The following is a 14,511-nucleotide window of genomic DNA, read 5'->3' as shown; positions in this document are numbered from 1 at the left end:
AAGCATTTAGTGTCTTTCTTGCTTTCCATTGTTTGCCATGCTAAGTATAAACAAAAATGATCTAGCTATTTTAAAAAGAATAAACCTGCTATGGGTTTTGGAAAAAAGATTTTCTATAATGAGATAGTCAGATAGATTTCAATAAAGTAACTTTTTAAAAACAGCAACATGCATTTGATACTGATGGCACTAATACAAATTTGATTTTTATGAAAGATTTTAATTTGTAATCCAAGTTTACAACTCTACAGGGGACTCTTGTGGAGTCAATTATCCACCAAAATGCTAACAAGCACATTTTACAACAAAGATGCTCTGAGTCAAAAGTGGTCTTCCTTGTAAAAACTGAATGTGCAGTACTCTAGAAATACATTCCGGCTGGCAAATCCTGTAATTTAAATTAATTGTCTATTGCATTCAGAACAAACCCTTTAGATACCACTCTGCTGGAAGTGTTTCCTTTTGATCGTATCCTCCTTTGGTGACCAATCTTCTCGAGATCTTCCCTATGTGACCTTCGTCATCCACCTGACCCTCCACACTACACATTCTCCTGGAAATTTATCTTCCCAAGTCACTTTCTTTAGCCTCCTTTTGGTTGCATTCTCCTAGAGGTTATTTACTTACCTGGCGGTAACCTGCTTGTCCTTCATTTTAAAGCTACTGTCATAGCATTGTTACATACTGACCTTCTTGGAGCTAGCTTTTGTCTTGATCACACTCTCCTGGAGATGACCCCCTCAACCTTTCTTTTGATCACACCTTTCCAGGGTAGAAAAGAAAACCGTTACTGAAAGTCTAATGTGCTAACTTAGCTGCTGTATCAACATAGAGGGGACTAGTCAATGACAGTGTTTCTGCCTAATAATTTCCTCAGAGAATTTCTTAGATTCCAATTGCTTTACCTGTGCCCTGTCCCAGGATCTTACACATTCATTGTTCCCGCTATTCTGGCGTCTAATTGTTTCATTGAAATACCACAGTAAAATTGATATCCTTATTACAGAAGAATACAAGAGCTCAGGTTGGTTAAACGGTGCCAAATACTGCGCAGAGACCTTGAACACAATACATCCATGCCCTGTAATCTTTGTAAAGTGCCATTTTCTTTTGTAGTGTACTTGTGGAAAAGTACTATGTGTCTTAGCCCTGACAATGTAGCAAAATCTGATATCTAATTAAGGCATGTTACACTTAAAATAAACATGCCACAGGTCAGCCATCTACTGTATAAAGTCAAATGCTGACTAATTCCTAACTACTCTGATACTGGAACTTTGTGTATACTGCTTTGAACTTTTTCAGAACAGGGTGTAAACATGAGGTAGACTTGTATTACCACCACTGGACAGAGAAAAGAAAGTACTTCAGCATGCAACACACAGTTAAATTACAGAACTTGCTCCCACAGGAGGCAGCGATAGCTTTAAAAAAGGATTAGACAAATGCATGGAAGACAGGGTTATTGATGACTACTAACCATTATTGTTTTGCTCTGCTTCCACAGTTGCAGGTAGCAGTGCTTCTATTTATCCCATGCCGGATACAGCCCTATGTATCTGGAATTGTAATATTATGAACACATAAATCCATTTTTTGTGGACAAAGATATCTACTAATTTTAATTTGACACCTCGTTTGAAATCCATTGCCAAATCTCAAAATAAACGAGCAGATTTCAAGTTGAAAATTCACCTGTTCTGAAATTTCAGATTCTAAAGTTGGGAGCTGTTGATTTTATGACCATACAAATTCTTACTTACAGCATGCTTTTCAGACTGTCCACTTGCTTTTAGATTGCCCCTTCATCAAACAAAGAATGTACCTTTTTCATTTTGAAAATGTGCGTGAACAGAAATTGATCACCTTTATTGAATGGCCGTTGTGTTCTCTGCTTTGCTTAGGATTGCACAAAGCTGGGAAGCAGCCTCCTTCTCATTTAGTCCAGGGAGCAAAGATCCTCAATGGCGCTTTCCGGTCATGGACTAAAAAGCAGGTGGGTTTACGTGGCTGCAAAAAGAAGAAGAAAAAAGGGAAAGGATGGGGCAACAGGGAGAGAGAAGTCTGCAGATAACAGAGGCAATAATCTGAGAAATCCAAAACAATAGCCTGAGAAATCCAATAGAATGAATGGTTTCATATTCAAGGCTTTCAATGAAACAAAACGTTTTGCATCCTGCAAAGCAAGCTCACTAAGCTTTATTCAAAGAGATATGTGAGCAACTAAAATCCTGCTTGATGTGTTCAGCTATTGTTTATGTGTAGCAGAGAAAAGAAGCAGAAAACGAGGACTGTCTGTATCATTTATATATTTATTATATAAATATATATACTTGGTTCTCCTCCCTCCAGTTTATCCTCACAACAAGGCTGGGAGGTAGGTTAGGCTGAGAGAGAGGGGCTGGTCTATGGATTGTGCCAAGGGGAGAAGCAGAGTATCCCTGCATGCCTGAGGAAATATATGAAAGACCCCCGTATGTCCTGTCTGTGCATGGACACAGCACAGGAAGGTAAAGAGAGCTGCTGTGAGAATACAGGGAAGCCAGAGGAGGATTAGGAAACAGTACCAGAAGACAGAAACCTAATGTGCTTCCTTGGGAAGATTTCGAGAGGTGATTTCATACCAAAGTGTTGCCTCGATGACATCTCATCTCTAGATTAGGATAAATTGCACACTGCCCTAGATAAGAATGAAGGAATGGGGACTGGATCCAGAGTTCTGCAACTGGGGTTCTGTGAATGAAGGGTTGGAGATCCTCCAGAACAACATGGGAGATGGCACAAGGGCTGTAGGGTAAGGGATGGGGAAGCGTCCATTGGGCCGAACCTCTTCCCATTCATGGAAGAAGCCCTTCAACACACATAAAGAGGGTCTCCCTGCTCAAGCATGACGTGCAGATTCACGAAGTATTCCATATATAGTATATTAACTTTTTTTTAAAAATAAAATAATTAAAATAAGGGTACCTTTGGATCCAGCCTGAGCTTTGAACTGAAGTGCTCAATAACATTAGCCAGTGCTTCCCCCCCCCCCTTAAAAAAATGTTTAGGGGTACTCTCATTTTGACTCAAGAAAATCACCATTTTATAGTTCAAATCGGGAAAAATAAATACAGTAAATGGACAAAAGTACAAAGATTCACAAAATGTTTAGGGGTATGTGTACCCTTGCGTCCCTCCACGGAAAAAAAGCACTGATGTTAGCCTTGCATAATTTTAACAATGCGAAATTATAAGCTCTCTTGATGCACATTTGAGCCTTTTTATTTGGCTTTATTCTGCTCTAGGCATTAATAGACCATGAAGATGAACTCCCAGAACATTTTAAACCCGCACAACTTATTAAGGATCTTGCCAAAGAAATAAGATTAAGTGAGGTTGGTATTCTTTCTTGAATATACACTTCTTGCATTTCTGTATAAAATGTCAGCAAACTGATTTCTGTGTTTCTAAAGGGTAGTTTACTAATATTAATTTGTATCCTACATTTCCCTGTGTATGGTCAACAATCTTCATGGAAGATACAACAGCCAAAGGTTTAAATTTGAAGGTCTTGTGCATTTTAGACCACATCCCTCCTTCCTAAAAAGGAAGCTTAAACTTTATTCAAAATGTTGAGCCTCAAAAGTTTAATAGCCAGGTAAATACAGCTTGCTGAATCTAATGCACACATGAGGCCTTTAAAAAAGTCTCTCCATGTTCTTTTACATCATACCACTTTAAGCAATCGTGGCTTCCCTCAAGGAATCCTGACAACTATAATTTGGTTAAGGGAGCTGAGAGTTGTTAGGAGATCCCTCATAGAGCTACCATTTTCAGAGGTTTTAACCGTCAGTCCCTCTCCCTAGGCAACTCTGGAAATTATAGTTCTCTGTGAGGGGAATAACCATCTCTGAACAACTCACACCCTTAACAAACCACAGTTCCCAGGTTTCTTTGGCAGAAACAATGACTGTTAAAGCTGTACAGTGGTACCTTGGTTTATGAACTCAATCCGTTCCAGAAGTCCATTCTTAAACCAAAGCATTCTTAAACCAAGGTGCACTTTCCCGTAACAGCGGGGGACTCAATTTACAAATGGAACACACTCAACAGGAAGTGAAACATGTTCTGCTTCCAAGGCTAAGTTCACAAACCAAAACATCTACTTCCGGGTTTGCAGCGTTCTTAATCCAAGTTGTTCATAAACTAAGCTGTTCTTAAACAACGGTACCACTTTATATAAGTGTGCTTTGAATGTATGGTACAGATTTGGCCTATATCTGAAGCACATCTTAAAATGACGATACATATACTGAGATTGGACTTGGTTTGGCATGTTATGGTGGCAGCCAAAAACCGTGAGGAAAGGGAAGGTGCTGTGATGTTTTTATTGTATCAATCTGTATGTGATCTTTTATATGTATATGTTTTCATTCTGCTAAAGCTTAATTGTTTAAATAAAATATTTTTTAAAAATGTGTGACAAAATAAGCACGACTTAAAATGACCTTTAAATGTTACCAACGGTGGGGGAGAATCTGATCTTAGTTGGGAGGTAATTCCATAGAAAGACAGTCATCACTGAGAAGGCCCTATCCAAAATATCTAATACTTCAGTGAACTTCCAGGCAAGTATTGCCTATTTGGTTTAGGAAACTGGTTTAGGATCTGACTGATTCATATGGGAAGCCAATTCCGTACATTAATATGGCAGACACATGAAATCCACCCAAATGGAAATAACTTGCTGTTCAATAGACAAATTGAAGCTTCATGTCTTTCTAGTGACTCTGTTATTCTGAAATGGATAAATAAAGCAACTGGTTAGAGGTCTTAAAAAAGAAATAAGAAATGAGGGAATGGTTAATGGCTTCAGAACAAGTTAGGATATTAAGCCAGCTTGGAAACCATAGCTTCATATCCTGGCTTGTTTCAAAGGAATTTACCATAGTTCACCCAATCTCATGAAGAGGATGTATACAAGGCCAAATGTCTTGTTTGCATCTTGGCTTCTTAAACTGAAGTGCAATCATCTGAACATGGCCAATAAATTGGATTGTGCCCAGTGGGTGAAGGATCAGGCCTAATGAGTTCAGCTCTGCCTTTTATCCTGAGTGCAAGGATACCAAGATAGGGGCTACTAAAAATCTATCTGCCTTTTATGGGTTCCATGTAGAATATGGATTCTGATGATTATTAAAACGACAGCATTAAATAGGAAATAATGTCTTTTTAATTAGTCACACACTGTTAATTTTTATTGTGCATCTTTTACTGCTACCTTTTACCTTGGGGGACAATGTAATTCTGTTTTGCTTCTCCCATGCGAATTAATTTGAAAGGCATTCTCTTAAAACTGATTAGCATTTTAAACATTTCTTTCTTCATTTTCTATTGTTTTAGCCAAAAGAAATATAAAGAGAGAAAAGAATGGGAGAGGCTTTTTGAAAAACGTAAAAACAAGAACAAGAGAACAAATGAAGCAAATAGTAATTCTCCACATTTAAAATTATAATTAGATGATAATCACGCTTTCCTAATTAAAACAACTTTTATAAATTATGGAAGTGTGTGACTATATAATAAACTTCTGCAAAGTTTGTATGTGTAGCTGGGACACCCCTTTATGTTTAAATCAATGGTAGTTGTTCCAAGGATAAAAGAAAATAAATATACCCTGCCGTTGTGATGCTCAGTACAGAAATATTCTTCTGAAAGTCCTGTCAAGCTGACAGAGCCACAAAAAGTAAAAATAGCATGGTACAAACTGCAAATTAAACTAGATAGTGAAAATAGGCATGTTGATTGGTCCTTCCTGAGATGTCCGCCTGTATTTTCCAGTGGAATGGTCAGAACCTATCAACTCATTTCTCTGTGTTTAGGAATGAGAGAAAAACTTTTCAGACATTACAAGACCTACGTACAGCTGCCTCCTCGGGAAGTATCTAGTTTGAGTGGATTGCATGTTCTGTAAGAGTAGCTTTGGCTACTTTTTAGACCCAATTCTTTTGTTTGTGGATCATATTCACCCCATCCTATGCTCCCTCGCCATTCCCCTTCTCACTCCACACCACTAATTTAGGAATTTGCAAAGCTTGTGAGAGCTGCAGAGGCCGGATCACATAGTGATCATTCCATTTGATCTTGTCCCTTCTTTTTACATTTTTATTAATTAGATTTCCCATATTTTTCGGCCCATAGGGCGCACCTAGTTTTTTTTGGGGGGGAAATAAAGGGGGGAAATTTATTTATTTTTTCCCAGGCGCAGGGCTGGGGCGGGGGAAGCCCAAGCTTCCCCCAACCCCAGCCCCCAGAACAGGCAGCTCTCCGCAAGCCGTGGGAGAGCTGCGCGACTTCGCGCAGCCCTCCCGCGGCTTGCAGAGAGCTGTGTGAAGCCCGAAGCCTGGGGGGCGCTGAGCTCAGTGCGCCCCAGGCTTCGAGTTGCAGGCGGATGTCTTCCTGAAGCCTGGAGAGCAAGAGGGGTCAGTGTGCACCGGCCCCTCTCGCTCTCCAGGCTTCAGCGAAAGCCTGCATTCGCCCCATAGGACACACACACATTTCCCCTTCATTTTTGGAGGGGAAAAAGTGCATCCTATAGGGCGAAAAATACGGTATATACCGCTCTTCATCATAAGATCTGAGGGTGGTTCACAAAATAAAATACAGGATAAAAACAAGTAAATAATTACAGTGGTACCTCGGGTTACATACGCTTCAGGTTACAGACTCCGCTAACCCAGAAATAGTACCTTGGGTTAAGAACTTTGCTTCAGGATGAGAACAGAAATCACGCAGTGGCAGCGGGAGGCCCCATTAGCTAAAGTGGTGCTTCAGGTTAAGAACAGTTTCAGGTTAAGAACAGACCTCCAGAACGAATTAAGTACTTAACCCGAGGTACCACTGTACAGTCAAACCTCGGATGTCAAACATAATCCGTTCTGGAAGCATTTTTGGCGTCCGAAATATTCGACAACCACTTCTGCTTTGTTGCAAGAGCTTCCTAAACACATGCAGAAGCTGTGTCAGACGTTCGGCTTCCAAAAACATTCAAAAACCAGAGCATTTACTTCTGGGTTTTTGGAGTTCAGGAGCCGAAACGTTCCAAAATGGAGGCATTCGGGAGCCGAGGTTTGACTGTAAAACAAAACAGCAAAACAATTATCCCCTCTTCACACAAACATATTTAAAAGGCCACAAAATATTAATCAGCCAAAGACCTGATTGAAGAGGAATGTTTTCACCTGGCACCTAAAATATATAATGAAGGTGCCAGGAGAACTTCCCTGGGGAGAGCATTCCACAAACCGGGAGCTGCTGCAGAGAAGGGCTGTTTATGTGTTGCTACCCTCCGGACCTCACGTGGAGGAGTTATATACAAAGAAGGGCCTCAGATGATTTATACGGTTTATATTGTGTTTCCTGGAGTAGTGGGAGATGAAGCCAGAGAAGGCTAGCAAACTTTTGCCTTTGTAACATGCAAACTGGGCCACACCACAGCCTCAGACCCCTCTAGATTGTCAGGAACACAATCAATACTCTGTAGAGATCAAGTATCCATTTTTTTTAAAAAAAGCAGGCTCTGAGCATGTTTGTGTTTGCCTTTCCCTCAGAACGCCTTGAAAGTCAACAAACCTGAAGTGGGTGCCAATGTGAATGTTGAAGAGGTTAGCCCTGTGGAGAAAGAAGAAATCCCATCTCCTGCACCACGGACGCCTCCGCCACCTCCGCCACCTCCATCGCCACCGTCACCACCGCCACCAGTTGAAAAAGTCCCTAAGAAAAAGGCCCCAAAAGCAACAAAAACACCCAAGCCACCCAAACTAGCCAAACCACCCAAACCCCCTAAGCCACCCAAGCCGCCCAAACCCCCCAAGGTGCCAAAAGTAAAAGGGGAAGGGAAGAAAAAAGGCAAGAAAGCAAAGGAAGTACCGCCCCCTGCAATTCCGAACTTGGACCTTCTGGAGGCCCACACAAAAGAGGCCCTGACAAAGATTGAAACACCAAAGAAGGGAAAGGTGAGTAGGGTTGTTTTAGCTGTTGAAAAGAGGATGGCTTAAGAAAGGGTATTGAATTACATGAATGAAGGTCACAAGTGGTACACATGCAGGGAGCAGAGGCAGTAGTGTTGCCCTTGAGGTAATGTGGGTCCCTAACAACCACCTCTGATGTCCATGTGTTGAGCATGGAAGTCTGAGCCAAGGAAGCTTGTGCATGTAGTCTTCTGTGGGAGTTGGGACCCTGACTCTGCAAGTTTCCAGCTCCTATAGAGGCCTACATCATGGACTTGCCTGGTTCATCCAAGTTGCAAGAAGGGGGCTTGAATCATACTCTGATATTCCTGACTTTGTAGCTGATTTGGGTGTTTTTTTGTTTTTACTTTACACGAAGGATGGTTGTATCAATATGGAACTATAACCTTATGAAAGGCTCTTCCAAGGTTTTAACTTCTTAGCTAAAGGAGCTGGTAATTTTGATAGTGTGTGAATATTGGTGAAAAACTGATGAAGTTTGTTGTGAAATCTTCCAAACGTTCCATATGAGTTCTACAGCATTATGTTGCTGTTGTCAATGACAATATTATCATCCTCATTATTATTATTAGTGTTGTGTAAGTTAGTTCATAACCTGACAAATACTTAAAACAAGAGAAGACGGCATTAACACCTGACAGGGAGCTGCCTTTATACAGAATGTGGTTTAAGAAACCTATAATAAGCAGGCAGATCAGCACATTGTTTTTATTACATTGTTCTTTACATTATATTCATAATAGAGGGAAATGATTTTCTGTTTCCTCTAGGCTTGGCATTTGATGCTTCAGCTGTCTTGTCAAAATAAATTAATTCCAGGCAGATCTTAAGTGTTAGTTCTCTAAAAATTCACACTGGCCAAATTGGCGTGTGGTTATTAACAAGAAACAACATGTTTTGATATCTTTGTATTGGGATAATCTCCTGATTTGTTTGTTGGTTCTGTTTTCTTATTTGTGTCAGGCTGCCAAGAATACTTTGAGTACCCCTGAGAAAGAACCCGTCGAGAAGCAAAATGAGGTCGAAAAGTTTGAAATCAGAGAACAAAATAAGATCAAAACAGAAGCAAAATGGAAATATAAGGTATGAGTGTCCTTACCTTGTGCTTCTACAAATGTTTCGATGTAATCTTGAGAAGTAAGAAATAGGGTTGTGCTGAAAGTTTGCACATTAATGCTTTTGGCACAAAGCAGAAATATTCTATGAAAACTTTCCTTGTTCACTTTTTTGTTGAAGGTTTATGTAAAGGGGCAGGTTCTTCCACATCTTTTTATTTAAAAAGCAAACTTAGTAGGGTATTTTTTGTTGGAAATGATGCTAGCCAATCAGGAATGATGCCATAAAGTCAGATTTAGATATGTGATCATGGGCCCCTCCATATGTCCTTTTTTACAGTGCATTCATTGTTATTTTTGATGGTATCAGAGTGGTTATACACGATCCCACTTTCAATATTGTTTGTGTCTGCAACAGTTTCAGGGTGGACCTCCAGCTTCATTTCCAATTAGTGCATGTCCCATAACTTTCTGCTGAAACCCTGTAACTTTTTATACCACAAATATTCTGAGTTGTGGTGCTTTGTTTTGCTTTGTGAGTGTGTGCACCACTTGTATTGTGCTACAGTGCATGAGTGTTCCTTCCAACAGCAATAACGTGATAACACTGAGGAAGCATCACAAAACTAATAACACAAAATAGATATGTCAGCAAAAACTGGCCCCACCAGTCTGGGGGGCCAATTATAGAGTGAGGTCAAGTCTTCCTCTATCTCAGTTCCTCCATTTCCATCACTGTTTGGAGCTTGTAAATCTCTGAAGAATTGCTTGCAGGAGGCAAATGTATGGGGGGGGGGAATATTTCAATTTAAGCTTAGCCATATAACTGAATGGTCCAAGAGAGGATATCACAATGTATTTTTAGTAGAGATACCCTGGTACAGTTAGGATACAATGAACTTAAATGCATGTAATTCCATTTCAGACTGTTTCTGATCAGTGCTGTAGAAGTTTCAGGTGTAGCAATGTAGAAAATGATTTTTTTTTACCAATGTAGCTTCAGTGGCACTGAATGTGATGTTAGCATGGTAACTCAGTTCACTGTGGAAGGCCTAAGGTCTAGTTGTCAACCCATTAGCCCTGTGCCCTCAGACTTTCCCCTGAATAAAATATAAATAAAATATAAGGCAAATGAATAAAAATATAAGGCAAATGTTACTTTCTTGCCACCCCCTGAAATACCTTCTTACTTAGTCCTGTAGCCTAGCACTAACATCAGCGTTTAACTGTGCATTGGACTGTCACTAAACCAGTTTCTAGGGCTCAAGAGAATTGCTGCTATTCCTTTCCAAAAATTCATGGTGATTTTGCTGGAGCTAAGATTGGTGGCTTCAGTAGCACCTTCACTGCTGTGTCACCACTCTGTCTTGCCATTTGCATTAGGCACAGCATTTCTTCCAGATGATCCTGCAAACGTGTTTTCACATTGTAGCAGATTATACGACTGGGCGGGGTCTTGTGACATTGACCTGCGGGTGCATGTTATGCTCGTATAGGTTTTTCTGGGTCTGCTCAAAGCACATTATAAGCCCCCAAAATAGAATAAAACAAACCTCTCACGGTTAAAATAAGACTGTTCCTGTCCTTTTCAGAATAGCAAACCTGATTCATTACTGAAAATGGAAGAAGAGCACAAACTGGAGAAGACACCGTTATCAGGAAACAAGGACAATAAATTCATGTTTTCTTTCTCCAACAAGAAACTGCTGGGGTAGGTGCTATTTTGGCAATGAAAACTGACTAATAAAACAGATACGGGCCATAAGAAATCTTCCAAGCACTCCAACCTCATCTAAAGATATTTACTTGCAATATGTGCTATTGTCATTTGGACTTATGCTCAAGCACACGTGGCAGAAGGGGGAAGCCATGAAGCATAGCTGAAGAAAAACAAAAAATTAGAAGGGGCAATATGTTTTCTTTGCTCTTCTTAGTCCAGAGACGAAACCCTGGCATGGACAAGACTTGAGCCCAGAATGGCTGCCATAGTTAATACCACAAGTCTGCTTTTCACAAACCTCTTTACAAAATTGCTTGATGGTGCAAGAAAAGGACCCCCATGAAATGTTTAGTAATTGTCCCATGCCAGCAGGGAAGTGTCCTCATTGCTGATTAATTCACATGACTTTATAGTGTGTGGTGACCCCAGGAAAAGCTTTTAAGAAGCCTGTGGTTGGCAGTCCCCAATCTGTGGCAGGCCATGTGTGTCACAACATGCAGAATTTGGCTATCAGAACATGCCGGGAAATGCCAGACAAGCAAACACTGAAGTCAAAATCCTAGGCATAGTGGTGAGTGCACATGGCTGGCCAGCCACAAGCTAGAGGGCCGTTGTACATAGACTTCCCAAGGCCAGTAGTAGGATGGCAATGCTAATCTTATCTCCATTACAGATCAGGATGGAGAGGGGGATGGGTGAAATGGTGGCAAGGTTGGCGTGGTGCACATGCCCCGGATTGACTCTGCTGGTGCATTTGCACTGCGCTGACCTTGTTGCCACTTTGCCCCTGCCCCTCTCCATCCTGGTATTCAGCAGCAACATGGGTGGGCAGAGGTCAGGTGAGAATATAGGGCAGCCTGCTTCATCAGGCCAGTGGCCTAGCTCGTCCAGCATCCTGTTTTCACAGTGGCCAACCTGGTGCTTCGTTTCTCTTGCAGTTTCTAGCAACTGGTATTCAGAAGCATACTGCCCTCGACCGTGGAGGCAGTACATAGCCATCAGGGTTAGTAGCCACTGATAGCCTGCCATCTGCTACTGCCAAAGGCCATCCATGCCCAGGAGTTATTGTGGACGGGCCCTTATTTCTTGATAACCTAGTCCAGAGGTGGCTAACCCGTGGACCTCTAGATGGTGTTGGATTGCAAACCCCATGCTTCCTGAACCGATGGGCATTGGATTTCAGCAGCAACTGAGGGCCACAGGCCACCCACTCCTAATTTAGTTCCCTACCTCTTTCTTCCAACTGTCTTCACATAATTTTTACCTCTCTTCTGAATGTTCCATCTTTCCACTCCTCCTCCTAGCAATCACCTGCACCTCTGTAGGGAGGCCAGACTTATGTGTTAATCAATCTAACATTAATATGATAAGGAATGTGGGAGCATCCTGGATGCCTGCATTGCCTTGGTATCATCTTTGAGCATAAACCTGTAGTCCTTATTTAAGCACCCTTCTGGAGTCATAAGTAGACCAGATTCTAGGAAACCTTAACCCTCTGCAACTGCTTTCATCAAAATTATAGGTATTATGAGTAACAGTTCAATTTAGCCTCCACAAAGGCTATTATGTCATGTTGTGCCCTGACAACGAAGATAAACGAGTCATTTTTTTTCTACCTTTGATCTGAACACTTTAAATCACATCAGGTATTGCCTCTCTCTCATCAGGCATCACTTCTCTTTTTAAGAAGGAAGCAGTTTTCCATGCTTTTAACTACTGTTCAGTTGGCAGGGTCTGAATTGACCTTGGCTGACAAGTTGACAATAGAGGGACTTGTTTGATAATGGCATCTCTCTTTTACATGTATATGACTCTTTTTTTTGCACAGATTTCTGCTTTTATTGCTCACAGTAATTGTATAGTCCATTTATTTAAAGCAAAATATGCATGCCTACTTAAATCAGAGCTTTTATGCATGAGTGTATATAGTCAATCAGATTTCTGTTATGAACATAGAATATCTAAAGGCTTTTTCAGGCTTTTAAAGTCAATAGAAATATGTCAGTTTCCAGCAACTGAACAGCTAGGCTTATGATTTTATAGAAATATCAGTCTATACTAGGAGTCATTATCACATATTAAATGTCCATGGTTCAGTACTTCTTTTTATCACTTGGTCTTCCTGTGGCTTCTCAGTGTGATGAAGACAGGTGTCTCTTCTGAGGACATAAGTTACCAGCATGTTCCACTGAGCAGGCTTTCTCAAAGCCATTGGGCAGCTCACCGACATTTCAGGGTGGCTTATTCAGTTGTCCTGAATGGATGAATTGTTTCCTAAGCCTTTGTGTAGAATAACCCCAGTTATACTGCTACTAAATGAGGAAAAAATGATCACATATTATTTCTTTGATGGCATGAACTGACATTGAAAAATACATTGCCTGGCTTACGTGTGTACGCATACATGATTCCAACCCATTGACTATTCAGGCACTAGGAGCATAATATTTCAGAATTTTTATTTACTGAACCAGATTGAATGGAGGGATCACTGTATGCATCAATAAATTTATATCTAGTGCAAATGAAAAAGGTGGTGATTGCTGACAATGTTAAGAATCTGAATATTTGTGACAGGCAAGCAAGTGAATGTAGGACCCCCACTGCCCCCAAATGCAAAAAAAGAAGAAGAAGGAGAAGAAGAAGAAGAGTTTGGATTTGATATCCCGCCTTTCACTCCCTTTAAGGAGTCTCAAAGCGGCTAACATTCTCCTTTCCCTTCCTCCCCCACAACAAACACTCTGTGAGGTGAGTGGGGCTGAGAGACTTCAGAGAAGTGTGACTAGCCCAAGGTCACCCAGCAGCTGCATGTGGAGGAGCGGAGACGCGAACCTGGTTCCCCAGATTACGAGACTACCGCTCTTAACCACTACACCACACTGGCCAGGGATGTCAGCTGTTACTGTTAACTGTTGTCAATCTGAAGTTTTAGACTTTGGAACATATGTGTTGATGAATGCTGAAATTCATATGTGAATGTGACAGCCCCATTAAAAAAACGGTTTCAGGTTGAGAACGGACCTCTGGAACAAATTAAGTTTGTAACCAGAGGTACCACTGTAATTAGAAGCTAAGTGAGGGGAAAATTAGGGTGCTGTACACAACTAGCATCACATTTTGCTAGGCCTGTTTTGTGAGGTATGTTCTATGACAGGCACCCCCAACCTGCGGCCCTCCAGATGTTTTGGCCTACAGCTCCCATGATCCCTAGCTAACAGGACCAGTGGTCAGGGATGATGGGAATTGTAGTCCAAAACATTTGAAGGACTGAAGGTTGGGGGTGCCTGTTCTATGAGGTCTGATCATTGGAGGTTTGTGGTATGCGTTGACCTGCTCATATATTATTATTATTATTATTATTATTATTATTATTATTATTATACTAAATGGCATCAGTTATGAACTTTCCTGATTATATGTGCTTGACATTTCTTACACACATATTTTGATGGTATTTTTGATACATAACATATCACAATGTTATCCTTTCCAATTTCATCTCTCTTGTCAAACTAGCTCAAAGGGAGTGAAAACTCAGATGAATCCTGGTATATTTGGATCATTGCAAAATTTCAAAGAAGATAAAGCAAAACCTGTGAAAGATGAATACGAGTATGTCTCAGATGATGGAGAGTTGAAAATCGATGAATTTCCAATTAGAAGAAAGAAAAACACCACCAAACGAGATTTGCCCTGTGAGTTTGCTGCTTCTTTTGTGCAAGCG

The 14,511-nt window shown here is 40.8% G+C and overlaps 1 protein-coding gene and 1 long non-coding RNA gene across 3 annotated transcripts in view; one reads left to right on the top strand and one right to left on the bottom strand.

The window, feature by feature from the left end:
• The window catches only part of PHF2 (PHD finger protein 2), a 121,014-nt gene that overhangs the window by 90,294 nt on the left and 16,209 nt on the right, over positions 1-14,511 (top strand). For both annotated transcript variants that reach the window (XM_083489212.1, XM_083489213.1), the window contains exons 10-15: positions 1,905-1,996; positions 3,288-3,377; positions 7,593-7,997; positions 8,976-9,095; positions 10,660-10,778; positions 14,304-14,482. In XM_083489212.1, coding sequence (XP_083345338.1) covers positions 1,905-1,996; positions 3,288-3,377; positions 7,593-7,997; positions 8,976-9,095; positions 10,660-10,778; positions 14,304-14,482 — 1,005 coding nt within the window. The remainder of the gene's footprint in view (positions 1-1,904; positions 1,997-3,287; positions 3,378-7,592; positions 7,998-8,975; positions 9,096-10,659; positions 10,779-14,303; positions 14,483-14,511) is intronic.
• LOC310700237 lies at positions 30-7,723 on the bottom strand. Its single transcript, XR_014522519.1, has 4 exons — positions 7,615-7,723; positions 1,867-2,010; positions 1,481-1,559; positions 30-762 (listed from the first exon to the last, which is right to left on the bottom strand). It is a non-coding gene; the product is annotated as an uncharacterized lncRNA (long non-coding RNA).

Source organism: Podarcis liolepis, assembly GCF_965112155.1.
Source record: "Podarcis liolepis genome assembly, chromosome: 2".
Lineage (NCBI taxonomy): Eukaryota > Metazoa > Chordata > Lepidosauria > Squamata > Lacertidae > Podarcis > Podarcis liolepis.
Note: the sequence above shows the minus strand (reverse complement) of the source record. Positions and strands in the feature narration are given on the sequence as shown.